Source organism: Alexandromys fortis, unplaced genomic scaffold (assembly GCF_014885135.2).
Source record: "Alexandromys fortis isolate MF-2015 unplaced genomic scaffold, M_Fortis_MF-2015_v1.1 scaffold_90, whole genome shotgun sequence".
NCBI lineage: Eukaryota > Metazoa > Chordata > Mammalia > Rodentia > Cricetidae > Alexandromys > Alexandromys fortis.
The window spans coordinates 6672411-6687125 of NW_026067985.1; the positions used below are offsets into that span (position 1 = coordinate 6672411).

At 43.1% G+C, this 14715-nt stretch overlaps 1 protein-coding gene across 9 annotated transcripts in view; it reads left to right on the forward strand.

The window, feature by feature from the left end:
- Hectd4 (HECT domain E3 ubiquitin protein ligase 4) overlaps positions 1 to 14715 on the forward strand; it is a 182052-nt gene that overhangs the window by 103593 nt on the left and 63744 nt on the right. For all 9 annotated transcript variants that reach the window (XM_050158911.1, XM_050158912.1, XM_050158919.1 and 6 more), the window contains exons 33-43: positions 1856 to 2002; positions 2967 to 3151; positions 5760 to 5913; positions 7127 to 7407; positions 7606 to 7795; positions 8998 to 9079; positions 10364 to 10566; positions 11548 to 11683; positions 12886 to 13068; positions 13494 to 13658; positions 13934 to 14103. In XM_050158911.1, coding sequence (XP_050014868.1) covers positions 1856 to 2002; positions 2967 to 3151; positions 5760 to 5913; positions 7127 to 7407; positions 7606 to 7795; positions 8998 to 9079; positions 10364 to 10566; positions 11548 to 11683; positions 12886 to 13068; positions 13494 to 13658; positions 13934 to 14103 — 1896 coding nt within the window. The remainder of the gene's footprint in view (positions 1 to 1855; positions 2003 to 2966; positions 3152 to 5759; positions 5914 to 7126; positions 7408 to 7605; positions 7796 to 8997; positions 9080 to 10363; positions 10567 to 11547; positions 11684 to 12885; positions 13069 to 13493; positions 13659 to 13933; positions 14104 to 14715) is intronic.

Sequence of the window (14715 nt, forward strand, 5' to 3'; positions counted from 1 at the left end):
TTATTTATTTATTATGTATACAATACTCTGTCTGTGTGTATGCCTGCTGGCCAGAAGAGGGCACCAGACCTCATTACAGATGGTTGTGAGCCACCATGTGGTTGCTGGGAATTGAACTCAGGACCTTTGGAAGAGCAGGCAGTGCTCTTAACCTCTGAGCCATCTCTCCAGCCCAGGATCATTATTTTCTTTTGTTTTGCATTAACTGCAGTGATGCAGTCTCCATGCTTTTATACACTTTAGTGATAATTTTTATTTGATCAATTTCTCAAATCATCATTATAGATTCTAACTCAGAAGGCCTTGGCTTATGTTTGGGTAGTTTTTCGTGTTGGGGTCTGAGGCCCTCAGCAGAACAGAAAAGGCTGGAGCTGCCACTGGGGCCTTGTGCCTTCTGGTGGTGTTTGATGCAATACCCAGCAAACATAGGGTCCGTGACTGCTCAAGTGAATGTCTGGAGAAGGTTCTGTCAGCCAGAAAACCTCGTGCCTTTTTTAAGAAACAGTGTTAGCATGGTAGAGGCTTAAAAGACGGGATGTTAGGTCTTGCTTCAGTCCATCGGGCCTCCCTGGTTGTTGTTCAGAGACCACCATGTTAGCAATCCCTGTGACAAAGCCTATGACTACATTTCCAGGGTACCTGAAAGGAAATATTCAGACAGCCACCCCTACTTTGATAACCATTTCCCCATTTTTGCACAGTCTTTAATATCACTTATTAAAATTTCGAAAATATGAAGAAAATTTCAAAGAATAACATTCTAACATACAATCTCATAGCATTTTAGTGTTTGTTCTTCTTTAATTGTGGGTCTCCACTATGCTGCTTCCACAGCAGGGACTACATCATACTCAACAACCCTGTTCTCTGTGTGTGTGTGTGTGTGTGTGCTTGTGCGTGTGCGCGGGTGTGTATGCGTGGACATGCATGTGTACAGGCAGGCACACAAAAACCATGGTTTATGTGTGGCAGTCATAGGAGAATTCTGAGACTCAGTTCTTTCATTTCACCTTGATGAGGCAGGGTCTATTTTCTGTCACAGCAGTGGATCCCCCAGACTTGCCAACCCATGGGCTTCAGGCTGGTCCTGCCTCTGTCCCCTACCCTCACCCTCATAGGAGTATAGTATTAAAGGTGCCACCACATCCAGCTTTTTAAATTTCTGTTCCAGAAAGCAAATTCTGACTTGTGCAGACAAGGCATTTACCCACTGAACTGTCTCTTGGCCCAGTTCCCTATTTTTAAACTCTACATTATTTATGTTTATTTTTGTTCTCATAGACAGTGTTACATTGCAAATCTTTGTAAGTAAAACTATAACTTCAGCTCTCAGTTAATATTAATTGAAATAGAATCAGTCCCATGTTGTAATTTTTTCATTGGAAAAGGATTATTTTTCATTTCCCTGGCTCTTGTCCTCCGCTAGTAATTGTAGCATGAACTTGAAGGAGATACTGTCTAACCTGGCTAGATCTTTGCTTTTGCATTAGTGTCACTACCTTTCCAGTCCTCAGTGCTGCCCAGGATATGACAGACATGTCTCATGCTTATTATTACATGCATTCCCCGCTCTTAAAACTGCTGTGTGTTTAGCTTTATCACAGGGTCTGAAGAACCCTGTAGTGGAGAGCCCTCTGTAACTTTCCCTAAGCCAAGATTGCCTGGGGTCCTCCTACATGGGGAACATCTTATTAAGGGACCCTTGGGAATCCTTCCCAACATTTTTCTATGGCTCTGCAGCTTTTGACACTGAGCTTGGTGATCTCCAAGATTTTTTTAGCTCTGGATTCTTAGCACTGGGTTCTTGGAAGGGCTCTTGTGCTTCCCTCATTACACATTGGTTCTTGTCTCATAGAATTGAAGAGCTCACCTGTGGTGGGATGGTGGAGCAGGTCCAGGAAGCCTTTGGTGAGACCATGACCTCTGTGGTGTCTCTGTGTGCTCGTTACCCTATTGCTTGTGCAAACAGCATTGGACTCCTGTGTACCATACCTTACACTAGGTGAGTGCGCACATGCCATTTGCTAAGTGTAGATTATACTCAATGTATTCAACTAAGCAGAAGGCAATTTTTTTGTTTTGTTTTATCCTGTTTTTTAATTTATAAAATTGTATTTGGGGAGCTAGAAAGATGTCTCTTGCTGAGGATATGAGTTCCAGGGTATCCAAAACCTTTTTCTGATATGTGCAGCCACCTGCATACACGATATTCATCACACTAGACACAAATGCATACACATAAGTAAAAATAAAATCTTATAATTGGATTTGTTTTGTTTTGGTTATCTAATACCTTCTAAAGATTCTGTCCTACTGGCATGTGTCTAAAGTTCCTTAGTTGAGTTGCTGTGTAACCAAATGTTGCCATTAGGATTATATTACTGTGCAGATATGGAGGTTCAAAAAAAGACATATCTGGCAAGGATCTTTTGTCTTGGTACAATTATTTTCTTTTTGGATCACTTAATTAGTAGCTTGGAGCTGTTAACTATTCATGGACTCATTTGAATACCCTATAATAAGATAATTACTTGTTGGGGGAGGCTGGAGAGATACTCAGCAGTTAGAAGTTCTGGCTGCTCTTCCAGAGAACCTGGGCTCAGTTCCAAGTACCCACATGGCGGCTCACAACTGTCTACAACCCTAGTTCCTAGGCCTTCAATGGTACCAGACACACACTGTGCATGAATAAATGTGGAGACACAACACATGAATAATCTTTTTTGAAAACAGATAATTATTTTATCTATTATTGAGTTGACATTCTATATGAACAAACCTGATTTTGAAAGCCCTTTTCTAAGGGCTCACCACAATAGGAAAAGTGTCCTGGGTACAAAAAAGTGTCCTAATGGTACAAACAAGGTACCAATATATTCCACCCCTCTCTAATAACTCGAACCTTCCTGAGATCTTCACAAAGGCTTGTCAGTTGTGTGGTTCATTCCATTTCTGCCCTTCCTCAGGAGTGAAGAGAAGTGCCTGGTGCGCAGTGGCCTTGTGCAGCTCATGGACCGACTCTGTAGCTTGAGCAGTCAGACCGAGTCCAGCTCTAGTGAGAAGCAGACAAAGAAGCAGAAGGTGGCCACCATGGCCTGGGCTGCCTTCCAGGTGTTGGCTAACCGCTGTGTGGAGTGGGAGAAAGAAGAAGGTGAGCAGTGGGACTCCTCTCTATCACTGTGAGTGGCATAGGAGAAGGCAGTATTAATCAGGTGGTCCTCACCAACTGTGGAAGCTCACAGATGCCCTGTGGCACACCAGGTAACATCCTGCCCAGTAAGGAAGATATTAGCCCCAAAACTGAGATAATTTCTCTGAAATTGTTTATATGGTACTAACAGTCTCCATATTTCTGTGAAATGATTATGCCACTGTATTTTAAAGAGGATACTTTCATATTCTACTTTTGGTGTGCAGTCCAGCTTTAAAAGTTAACTTGAAAAGGCTGAAGAGTTGACTTAGTGGTTGGGAGTACTTGTTGCTTTTGCAGATGACCTGGGTTCAATTCCCAGCACCTGCATGTTTACTCACAACTATAGGTAACTCCAGTCCAAGGGTACCTGACATGCTGTTCTCACCTTAAGGGTGGGTACTAGGCACACATGGTGCACATACATACATGCAGGAAAAACACTCATACACTTAATTATTTTATTTATTTATTTATTTACTTACTTACTTACTTACTCTTTTCATTTTTCGAGGCACAATTTCTCTGTGTAGCCCTGGCTATCCTAGAATTCACACTGTAGATTAGCCTGGCCTTGAACTCAGAAAGCCACCTATCTCTGCCTCCTAAGAGCTGGGATCCAAGGTGTGTGCTACCACCACCCAGCTACATTTAATTTTTGTTTGTTTGTTTGTTTTTTGAGACAGGGTTTCTCTGTGTCAAACCTAGCTATCCTGGAACTAGCTCCTGTAGACCAAGCTGGCCTTGAACTCACAGAGGTGAGCCTGCCTTTGCCTTGGGTTAAGGGTTAAAGGCTCGCACCACCACCTCCCGGTCTTAATTTTTTTTTTTTTTGAAGACGTTAAACTTTTATTAAAAGATATTTTTGAATTACTTCTTTTGTAGTTTACTCCTTTGCCGATTTTTTAAAATTGAATTTTATTGAGCTCTACGTTTTTCTCTGCTCCTCTCCCTGCCTCTCCCCTCCCCTTCAACCCTTACCAAAGTCCCCATGTTCCCAATTTACTCAGGAGATCTTGTCTTTTTCTACTTCCCCTGGCCTTAATTTTTTAAAAGCTAACTAAAGAATAGTTTTCAAGTGTCCAAGGTCTGTGTATCTACCTTGTTTGTCTATCTGCCTATTCATTCTTTCTCAGTGTCCAAAGTCTGTGCATCTACTTTGTCTGTCTATCTGCCTATTCATTTACTATGCATTTTTTTTTTTTCAAAAACAGGGTTTTCTGTAGCTTTGGAGCCCATCCTGGAGCTAGCTCTAGACCAGGCTGGCCTCGAATTCACAGAGAACCACCTTCCTCTGCCTCTTGAATGCTGGAATTAAGCACTGGGCATGTGCCACCACTGCCTGGCTCACTGTACTTTTTTAAAAAGAATTTCTGTTTTCTTTTCTGTTTGTGTTTTTGGTTTTTGTAGGGTTTATATAGCCCTGGCTATCCTAGAACTCACTGTGTAGACCAAACTAACTTAGAGAGATTCACTTGCTTGTTCTGCCTCTTGAGTGCTGGAATTAAATGTATATGCTACTATACCCTAATTTTTTTGTTACATATATTTGTATGTGAGTTTTTTTTTATTTGTGTTCATACATGTGTATGTAGGTATACATGTGGAGTCCAAAAGACAACTTGTGGGAGTTAGTTCTTTCCTTTCATCTTGTGTGTCCCAGGTATCAAACTCAGGTTGTTTGGCTTGGCAATAAGCATGATTATCCACTGAGCCAATTTGCAAACCCTCACTTTGTATTCTAATGTCTCTCTTTTTTTCTTTTTTTCTAATTTTCATAGTTTTTTGAGACAGGGTTTCTCTGTGTAGTCCTGGCTACCCTGGAACTAACTATGTAGACCAGGCTGGCCTTGAATTCAGAGATCTAATTGCCTCTACCTCCCAAATACTGGGATTAAAAGTGTGTACCTGGCTGTATTCTATTGCTTAAAAACCTATTATACTATAGAGTAGATAGAAAAGAAGTTAAGTTATTGTTCCCTTAAGAACTATGGTCTTGGGCTGGAAAGTTGGTTCAGCTCGAAAATGCTTCCTGTTCTTTCAGAGGATAAAGTACAGTTCCCAGCACCCACATTGGACAACTCACAACCACCTGTAACTCCAGCTTCAGGGGACCTTATTCCTTCTCTCGCCTGTTTGGCATCTGCACATACATGTGCAGCCCGTATGCAGACACACACATATTAAAACAATAAATCTCAAAAAAAGAACTGTGTCTGGCAAACGAAATTGGTGAACAAATAATGATAGCATGACAGGAACCCGGGCCGCAGTGGAGGTACTAACATAGTTCTATGGAACAGACGGGCATGAATTAATTGTATTGTATTCTCATGAGAAGGTCTTCCCTCAGTATTTACTGTTATGCATAGATATTGTTTAATGAGACTCTGACTGGTTAATGGAAGATAAAATGAGTCTAATGGATGCTTTAATATAGGGAAATGGAGAGGGAGGACTCACCATACAGGGAGATGGAGAGAGACCAAGAGGAAGCACTCATTATACCTACTGGTATGCTCTCCTTCAGTGCTCACTGCTCTTCCTTTCCTTCTTTCTACCTCTGAAGGTGGCTCCACAGAGGCTGTGCACTCAGGGCTGGCCCGTCAGGTGTCCAGTCTCCTCACCAACCACCTTGCCCGAGCCACTGAGTGCTGTGGCAACCAGGCTGCTGGAAACGATGCCCTGCAAGATGTCCTGAGTCTTCTCAATGACCTTTCCAGGTATGGAAGGCCCTGGAGCAACCTGTTCCCTTCAGTGGCTGGAGTAACTTTTGCTTCTATTTGTTGGAATATCCAAGTCCCCAGACCTTTTTGATATACTGGTGCTTTGAGAAAAAAAGTCATCTAGACGTAGTATTTAGTCTCAACATGTGAGGATTATCTAGAAGCGTAATATACTGTTGTTTGCTTTATGACTTGATGGCACCAGCTCATGGCCTTGCAGGCATGTGCACCTGCATTTCAAACCCAAATTTTGGTTATCTCAAAGTAATGTAAAGGATCAGTCTAGGCTGGTGGGTAGCTTGATGGTGTCTGATGTGTACAAGACCCCAGCCAGGTTCCATTCTCTGCACCACACACTCATTGAATCAGTCAGGGTTTGTAATTACTTTGTTCTTTTGCACTATATCTTTAAAGAGGGGTGATTTCTAACTGGAGGTTTCTCTCCTGTCCACTAGTTCCTGAATAACCACTCTGAGACTTAAAAATTAACTATAAACTGTTTGGCCTATTAGCTGATTCTTAAATTATTATTAACGGACTCTTAAATTAACCCGTTTCTATTAATCTATGTATTGCCATGTGCCCCATGGCTTATCAGTATTGCTCTGACATCTTCTTCTCCAGTGACTAGCTGGCATCTCTCTGACTCTGCCTTTTTTTTTTTTTCCTATATTTTTGCTTGGATTTCCCACTGCACTATACTGCGTGGCTGTTGGCCAAATCAAGTTCTTTATTAACCAATGGTTATAAGACATATTCACAGTATGTGGTCATTCCAGATCACTCCATGGGCATTCCCATGTCATTACATGATAGTGTGTTCTTTGGCTTTTGCTGGGCCACTATGTTTAGCTGTTGCAAGTCACTGGTGTTAGGGACTGGAGTACTGTGACAGCTTTCCTGCTGGCACACGCTTTCAGAACTGCATAGCTCCTAGTTTGAGCTTCTAGCCATGGTGCTCCTTGGAAACCCTCTGGACACATGAGTTCGAGGCTCCAGAAAAGATGCAGGTGTTATTGGTTAGTTTTATAAACACTTATTGTTTGCTTGCTCTAGACTGCCATTCTCTGCACTCATAATATCAAGTCCATGCCTTCTTCCTGTGGTCTGGGCTCACTGGTTTGTCTAGCTTCACCTAGGGAACACTTGTTTCTGATGTCGGTGGATGATTCCTTCTCAGCATAACAGTCTTTTTCTCCCTGTCTTGCAGGAGCCACATAGGGAAAGCCATCTTGAGCCAGCCAGCCTGTGTATCCAAGCTCCTCTCCCTACTGCTGGACCAGCGTCCATCCCCAAAGCTAGTGCTGATCATTCTTCAGCTGTGCCGTGCAGCTTTGCCTCTGATGAGCGTAGAGGACTGTGGGAATGTGGAGCTCCCACCCTGGAGCTACTCTGTCCCCTCCCTGAACAGTGAACAGGAGGACCCTAGTGACCCAGCCTCCAAGATCGCCTCTCTGCTCTTAGCCAAGCTAGCAGACTATGTGGTCCCAGGTGAGGAGTGCCTGAAAAGGAAAATGGTGCTAGGAACTCAGCTCCTGCTTGTAGCCAGGCCCCAAATGTACCTGTGTGTTCCATGATAAAGAGAGAGATAGTGGGAGAGGGAGAAGTGAGAAGCTTCTTATGTATGGGGAACTGCACAAACAGTGTTGCAGTGTTTCTGAATGGACCTTGAATTTTTTTTGCTTTAAGGATGTCAGACTGTTCTTTCTCCAACTGCTTCTGAACCTGACACCACATTGACAAAAACCAGTCCTAAGAATCCCTTAAAAGGAGATAAAGATCCTGGAGAAGAGAGTGAAGCAGTGGACGGCAAGCTCTCCATATTCATCCACAAGCGGGAAGATCAGTCCTCCCATGAAGTCCTCCAGCCATTGCTGAGGTGACTGCAATGACTATAGTAGCAATGCCACCAGAGACCACCCATGTCACAGGCACTGTGCATATGGTGACTGCTTCAGCCCTCTTGACAACCCAAGTAGGCACGCACTGTCACTGCCACCCCTGAACGCAGGCCTAGGCCTCCAGAACTCCAGTGTGAGCTGTGACTTGGTGCTTCCTGTCTAAGCCAGGAGAACTCAAGCATGTGGTGAGCCAGTCACTGTGTCACTCCTGTGGGTCTGCAGTGACTCTGGCTGTGAGAAAGACAGTGCTTCAAATGTTGGCACTCTTCAGCTAAGGCAGAAAAGAAGAAAGTTTTTAAAACATTAATGAATGAAGTATAAATAATACAATGGCTCAACAAGGAAACAAAAACATGTAATTATCATTACAAGGCAGTGGGGATGCTTGCTGGGGAACTTAGACAAGTGACTCTCTTGATATGAGTAATCTGTAAAGTCATCCCTATGGTTTGGGTCCCTTGTTTGCCAGGACAGCATAATGAAAGCATGGTCATAGTAAGTGCTCAGGTGAAGATCTCTAAGAGCATGTGGCTGCACAGCCATCACAAAACTGATATAATGAGGCCTGTTCTGGAGGAGAGGGTGCTAGATTATTAGGAGCAAAAGGCAGGCCTTCCCTCAGGCACTGCATTCATGCTGCTGTTGAGCCTCCTGTGTACCAGGCTACCTCCTTATAACTGCCTTATAACTCCTTAAAACTGCCATGTTTATCTGAATTCTTAAAAACAAACTTTGTTTTGGGTCCTAAAATATCTATAATTATGAAAGTTATTTTTCTAAAAAGAGTCTATGGATTTTTAAGAGCTAATTTTAAATCCAGTAAGATGATGGCTCAGCAGATAAAACCCACTGCCACTAAGCCTGGTGACCCGAGTTTGTGCCCAGAAGCCACTTAATGGAAGGCAAGAACAGACTCCTATAAATTGTCCTATGATGTATACACCCATGCTGTGGAGCATGTATTCTCTCTCTCTCTCTCTCTCTCTCTCTCTCTCTCTCTCTCTCCCACCCACCCCCCCACCCACCCACCCACTCACACACACACACACACACACACACACACACAATATGAAGCCAGTGTTGGCATCTAAACAGAGCCTGAGCACTGTTTGCTGAATACACATGCCCCGTTCTGACACTCTCCGTAAAGTAAAAGGCTTCTCTGCCTTCTTTTTTGCAGTAGCTCAGAAGGACGACCCTTTCGACTTGGTACCGGCGCCAACATGGAAAAAGTTGTGAAGATGGACCGAGACATGACCAAGGTAACCTCATGAGGAAAGCTGATGGAAGAACTCATTTGCCACACTTTGGGCTTTTGAAAGAAGTCGTTATTTTAAGAGTTAATTCAGTTGGGTGTGGTGACATGGCCTGTAGTCCCAGCTGAAGCTCAGTTTAAGGCTAACCTGAGCAACATAAATAAGATATATGAGATGTTAGCTCAAATTTACTAAATAGTCGAGAGTAACTTTCTACTTCCCCCACTTCCCAAGTACTGGGATTACAGATTACGACACCATGCCTGGTTTTGCAGGGCTGAAGATTAAACCCAGAGTCTCATACATGCTTGATAAGCACTCCACCAACTGAACTACATATCTAGGAAAATAACTTAATTTTGACCTATATATTTTTCTTAGCCCTTTTAAGAAAGTTTTATAGTCATAAAATAATTATGAAATTGAAGAGAGGTGAAAGACTGAGGATGCAACTCAGCACTTTGATCCCTAGCACTTTGGTTTACCAGGAGTGGTGACATATACCTGTAATCCTAGTGCTCAAGATGTGGAAGATGCAGGAGGGTCAGAAGTTTAAGGTTTCCCATTTTATATCACAAGTTTGAAGCTAACCAATCTCAAAAAGACAGACAAAAGAGAATTATAGACAAAAAGATCATAAAGATATAAAACATGCTCGCATTCACAACTCATTAAAGGAATAAAAGCAACAATGATGAAAAACTTTTTTAAAACAGGTATTGTTATGAGATGTGTTAATACTCATTAGTGTCAAGCATGGGTGAATAGACATTTCAAGAGTTCCGGGCTAGCTGGGTAGTGGTGGCACATACCTTTAATTCCAGCACTCAGGAGGCAGAAGCAGGCTCGAAGCTGGTTCCAAGTCAGGCTCAAAAAAAAAAAAAAAAAAAAAAAAACCTACAGAGAAGCCCCATCTCAAGAAACCAAAAAGAAAAAAAGTTCCAGGTTATCCAGGGATACATCATAAGACAACAGCATATTCTTCTGTTTTATTTGAAAACCAAATAAAATAGAATTTCTGTATCTATAAATAAGAGATGGCTAAATTCATTAGCGCATCTAGAAACAAACCTAACTCAAAACCAATCAATCAGATTGTAAGATGTGTTTAGAGCAGAACCCAAGAATCACAAAGTCACCATTTACAAAGCAAAATCTAAAGGATTCCGAGTTTATGGAAATGTCTGTCCTGTGATATGTTTCACATTGTGTTTGGTGACGGGGAGATCTGAGAGAACCTAAGTTAGGAAGAATGAAATGAACAGTGTGCTGTCTTCAACCCAAATGCAGGGTGGCTGCTGTGAAGTGATCACAGAGGAGGCCTCAGCTGCCCTTCGGAAAGCAACCAAGTGGGCACAGTCAGGCCTCATTGTCAGTGTCGGACCACCAGTGGAATCCATCAACCCAGAGACTGTGAGCGGCCTGTCTACGGGAGACAAAAAGAAAACTGCCCAAACCTCCATCTGCCGAGAGAGGAACTCTGAACTTGCCAGGTAGGCCTCTCAAGGAGGTACCACCTGTTGGGATTCTTCCAGACATAATGTGTTTGATAGTAGGGTTTTAATTGTATACCATCCCTTAATCTGCTGAAAATAAGAAGGAGAGGCCAGAACCACTCATGGTTGTAGGATTGCTCTAGGGGAGAACCACAGAGGCAGTGCTGAAGCTGCCATGAGAGCCAAGTGGACATGACAGATAAGGGAGTCTTCTGAGTGTTAGTGAACTGCTTTGCACATAGTGCTTCCTCACTGTCCCAACTGACCACACACCTCCCTTTCTAGGGTTAGAGTCAAGGAGCTTATCATGGTGTTGTGCACTCATAGGTGAGGATTAGCTGCAGCCTGTGCCTGTCTTTGATTCCCAAGGTTTCTGTGGTTAAAAACAAACAAACAAACAAGCAGAAAAACCCAGAAAAACAGCTTAGGGTCCATTGTTGCAGAATGTGCTAGTCAGCACTTCCTAACTTGAGATACTGGTTAGATCTGGTTTAGAGGTTCTGGGGCATAGTACTGGTATTGGCCCAGTTCTTGGTTGTGTCATATGGTGACAGATCCTGTTGGAAGCAATTGTTTCACATTTCAAGTTAGGAGCTAAAAGAGCACTGAATGAGCCAAACTCAGGCTTTTATTTTATATAGCCCTAGCTGGAAATAAGCCTTGCAAAGGCAAGTCCCCAGTGATCTAAGAACCTCCCATAGGTTTCACTGCCTACCATCAGTACCACTTTTAATTATTGTGAACCCTTGGGAGACAGACAATACTCAGATTCTTCACGTGGCACAAAGAAAGTTCAAGAAGTGGTTTCTTCCTAGTGTTGATTTTGCTTGACTTGTCAGTCAATAAACTCCCAGTGAAATGTAAGCCCTTTGCCATGTATAAGCAGGAAATCTTTTTATCCTCATTCACTCTGAAATCGCTTTTCTGTACTTTTAAACATCACTGAGCATTGAAAGTTATTCATGTTGGCACTTGTAGGACTGACCCTGTGCGACCCTTCATCAGTGGGCATGTGGCAAACAGTATGGCTGCAGAAGTGATTGCCCTGCTTCATAGCCTGCTAATGGCGCCTGAATCAAATGCTGCTCAGATTTGGACCACAACGGCAGAAAAGGTTAGCATGGGGCTTCTATTCAGCCAAGGGAGCAAGAATGAAGCAGCATTATAGTCATACATAGCAAGGGTCTTCCCAGGAGAGAGTGTTCCCAATTAGTCATACAGTCCTGTTCTCCTGGAGTCTCCCCTGCCTCTGCTGGTTCTGACTTTGCAGACTTGCAGATGTCAGGACAGTGGTCAGGGAGACAGTGACAGTTCTTGTTTCCTTTTGCTTGCATCAGCGTGGTACTGACATTATGGTGTCATGTATCCTTGATTTATTGGCCATGTTCAGCATACCTGCAGTCCTAAGGAGGCCTTTGTGTGTGATTGCAATGCCAAGTGCTCCCGTGTTGCATTGCTCCATCACAACGGTAGTCTAGTTGCCTGAACTGCAGCTCTATAACTAGTTTCCCTTTCCACTGCCACTCCTCAGGCCAGAGCCTGAAACATGCCCTAGAGCTGAATGTTGAGATACAGGCCTTGGGTATTGCCCCCTCAGGTGAATGACTGCTTGATTTTAGTGAGTTTGTAATACAGTGTTAGAATCTCCCATATTATGAAGCTGTATATTTCTAGATCTGTCTGATTATACAAAGGTACCTGAGGGCAGAATGTTACTGGTCACACCTAGTATAGTAATTTTGGTCTCTTCTATATGCAGAGTTCATGTGATAGCTGGACCCTAGGGCACTGTTAGTCATTCCACTATTCTTGGGACCAGTAGCCAATATTTTCTTCCCAGTGCCTGGCCTCCTTTTTTTTCCCCCTTATTATTTATTTATTGGCTAGGCAATTAAAGGCCAGACACCTTTAATCCCAGTACTCAAGATGCAGGGGCAGACAGGTCTCTGAACTTGAGGCTAGTGTGGTGTACAAAGTGAGTTCCAGGGCAGCCAAGGCTACACAGAGAAACCTGTCTCAAAAATAAAACAAAGTAAACAAATTAAAAAAAAGATTCATTTATTTTATCTTAGTGTGAATGTATTGCCTATATTTGCATACCTTATGTATTGCCTACATATGTGTACTACATGCATGACTGGTGTTTGTGGAAGTCAGAAGAGATTGTCATCAGATCCCCTGAAACTAGAGTTAAAGATAGTTGTGAACCACCATGTAGGTGCTGGGAACCAAACCCAGGTCCTCTGCAAGAGCAGCCAGTGCTTTTAACTATGGAGCTGTCTTTCCAGGCTCTGTCATCCTCCTTGTTACACACAGGTTCTGTCCAGAGCACTGATGTACATTCCACAACTGGGGAAATATGCAGAAAGTATCCTGGAAAATGGCAGCAGCAGTGGCAGGAAACTTGCCAAACTTCAGAGGATCGCACGCCAGGCTGTTGCTGCACTCTGCGCACTTGGAGGCTTTAAAGAGACAATCAAGATAGGCTCCGAGGTCCAGGTAACCACTGCTTTCCCCAGGCATTATCACTGCTCCTCCATTAACCAGCCGCCTTACACAGCTATCATTTACCCAGAAGGACCTTGTTCCTTGATGCTAAGGAACAAATCTGAGAGAGTCCTAGGTTCTCACTGACATCCTTCTGTACATTATTCAAATGCTAATGCAGAACTGTATGATGTTAACTATGGTATTCGTATCCTAGGGTAGCATTGATGATGAAAGTTTGAGATGATGGTATGTCCCATATTGCTGTGAGGTTGTGGCCCTGCTATTTTGATCATGTCTTAGGCTTGGATCGCCATCAGAATCAGTGGTTTATTATAGCACTGACAATGACAATTGTGTAGTCCTTCCCTCTTGTCCTTCTAGAGAGCTGCTCCCACTTGACCATGGCAGACAGTGTTAATAATCTCCATCTCTAGGTTTTAGGTAGAGGAATATCAGGAAGCATTGGAGTTGTGGCTTCTATCAATGAACAGGAAGGTATAGCTACAGTAAGATTCCCTCCTGTAGACTGCCGAAGGACGTCTCAAGCAGCAGACACACTGACTATTCCCTTGTCTAGACTTTGTGTTCCAAGGTCAGAGGTAAGGTGATGCTTACCTGCTTTGTCAATATTGTGTTGCTGTGGGGCATGCAAACACTATAGAGAAGGGATTCACCTTCACCTGTGATATGTGTTTACATACTGATTGTAAAGATTTCAGCATTGGTGGGAAAGTTCATCATTTGTTAGCTGGGGAGATTTCATAGATTATGTTATTTTTGGTTGCTTTGACCCAGTTTATGATTTTCTGCAGTGATTTTGATAGCCACATGTTCATAACACCTTTGTTTCCTGTCCCCTTCACTCCCACCATAGGCACTGCCTCTTCATAAGCTGTCCATTACTGAGAAGGTAGTCCAGGCGGTGCAGTCCATGCTGCTCCCTCAGGAGGGAAGCCTCTCTATCCACACCTCACTGCCTGCAACAGGAGATGGCTCAGCACCTGTCATGGCAGTTGTCCGGCTCTTGGCTGAAATTCGAACAAGGTAAGTTGGCCTGGCCTTAGAGGGTTCATAGCCTGAAGCTCATGTCAGCTAGGTAACAGGCACATTGTCACACACCCTAAACCAAAGCTCATGTCTCAGTTCCTGCAACTCCGATTGCTTCCCAAGTTACTGTGCCTCAGAAGGTTGAGCCATTCCCCCGAGAGGACCCGCTGCTGTAGTGTGCTGTGTGACTTACATTTGATGCTGCACTGACTGCTCTGCTTAAAGAACCTGGTTCACTGCAGGAACTTTCTTTTTTTAAAAATTATTTCAGGGCTGGAGAGATGGCTCAGTGGTTAAGAGCATTGCCTGCTCTTCCAAAGGTCCTGAGTTCAATTCCCAGCAACCACATGGTGGCTCACAACCATCTGTAAAGAGGTCTGGTGTCCCTTCTGGCCTGCAGACATGCACACAGACAGAATATTGTATACATAATAAATAAATAAATATTTAAAAAAAAATTATTTCATTTATTTTATATGCCAACCGCAGTTTCCCCGTTTCCCCTCCCTCCTTGCCCCTCCTTTTCCACAAGCCACTTTTCTTTCTTTCTTTTTTTCTTCTCTTTTTCTTTTTCTTTTTTTTTTTTTTTTGTGTTTTTTTTTTTTTTTT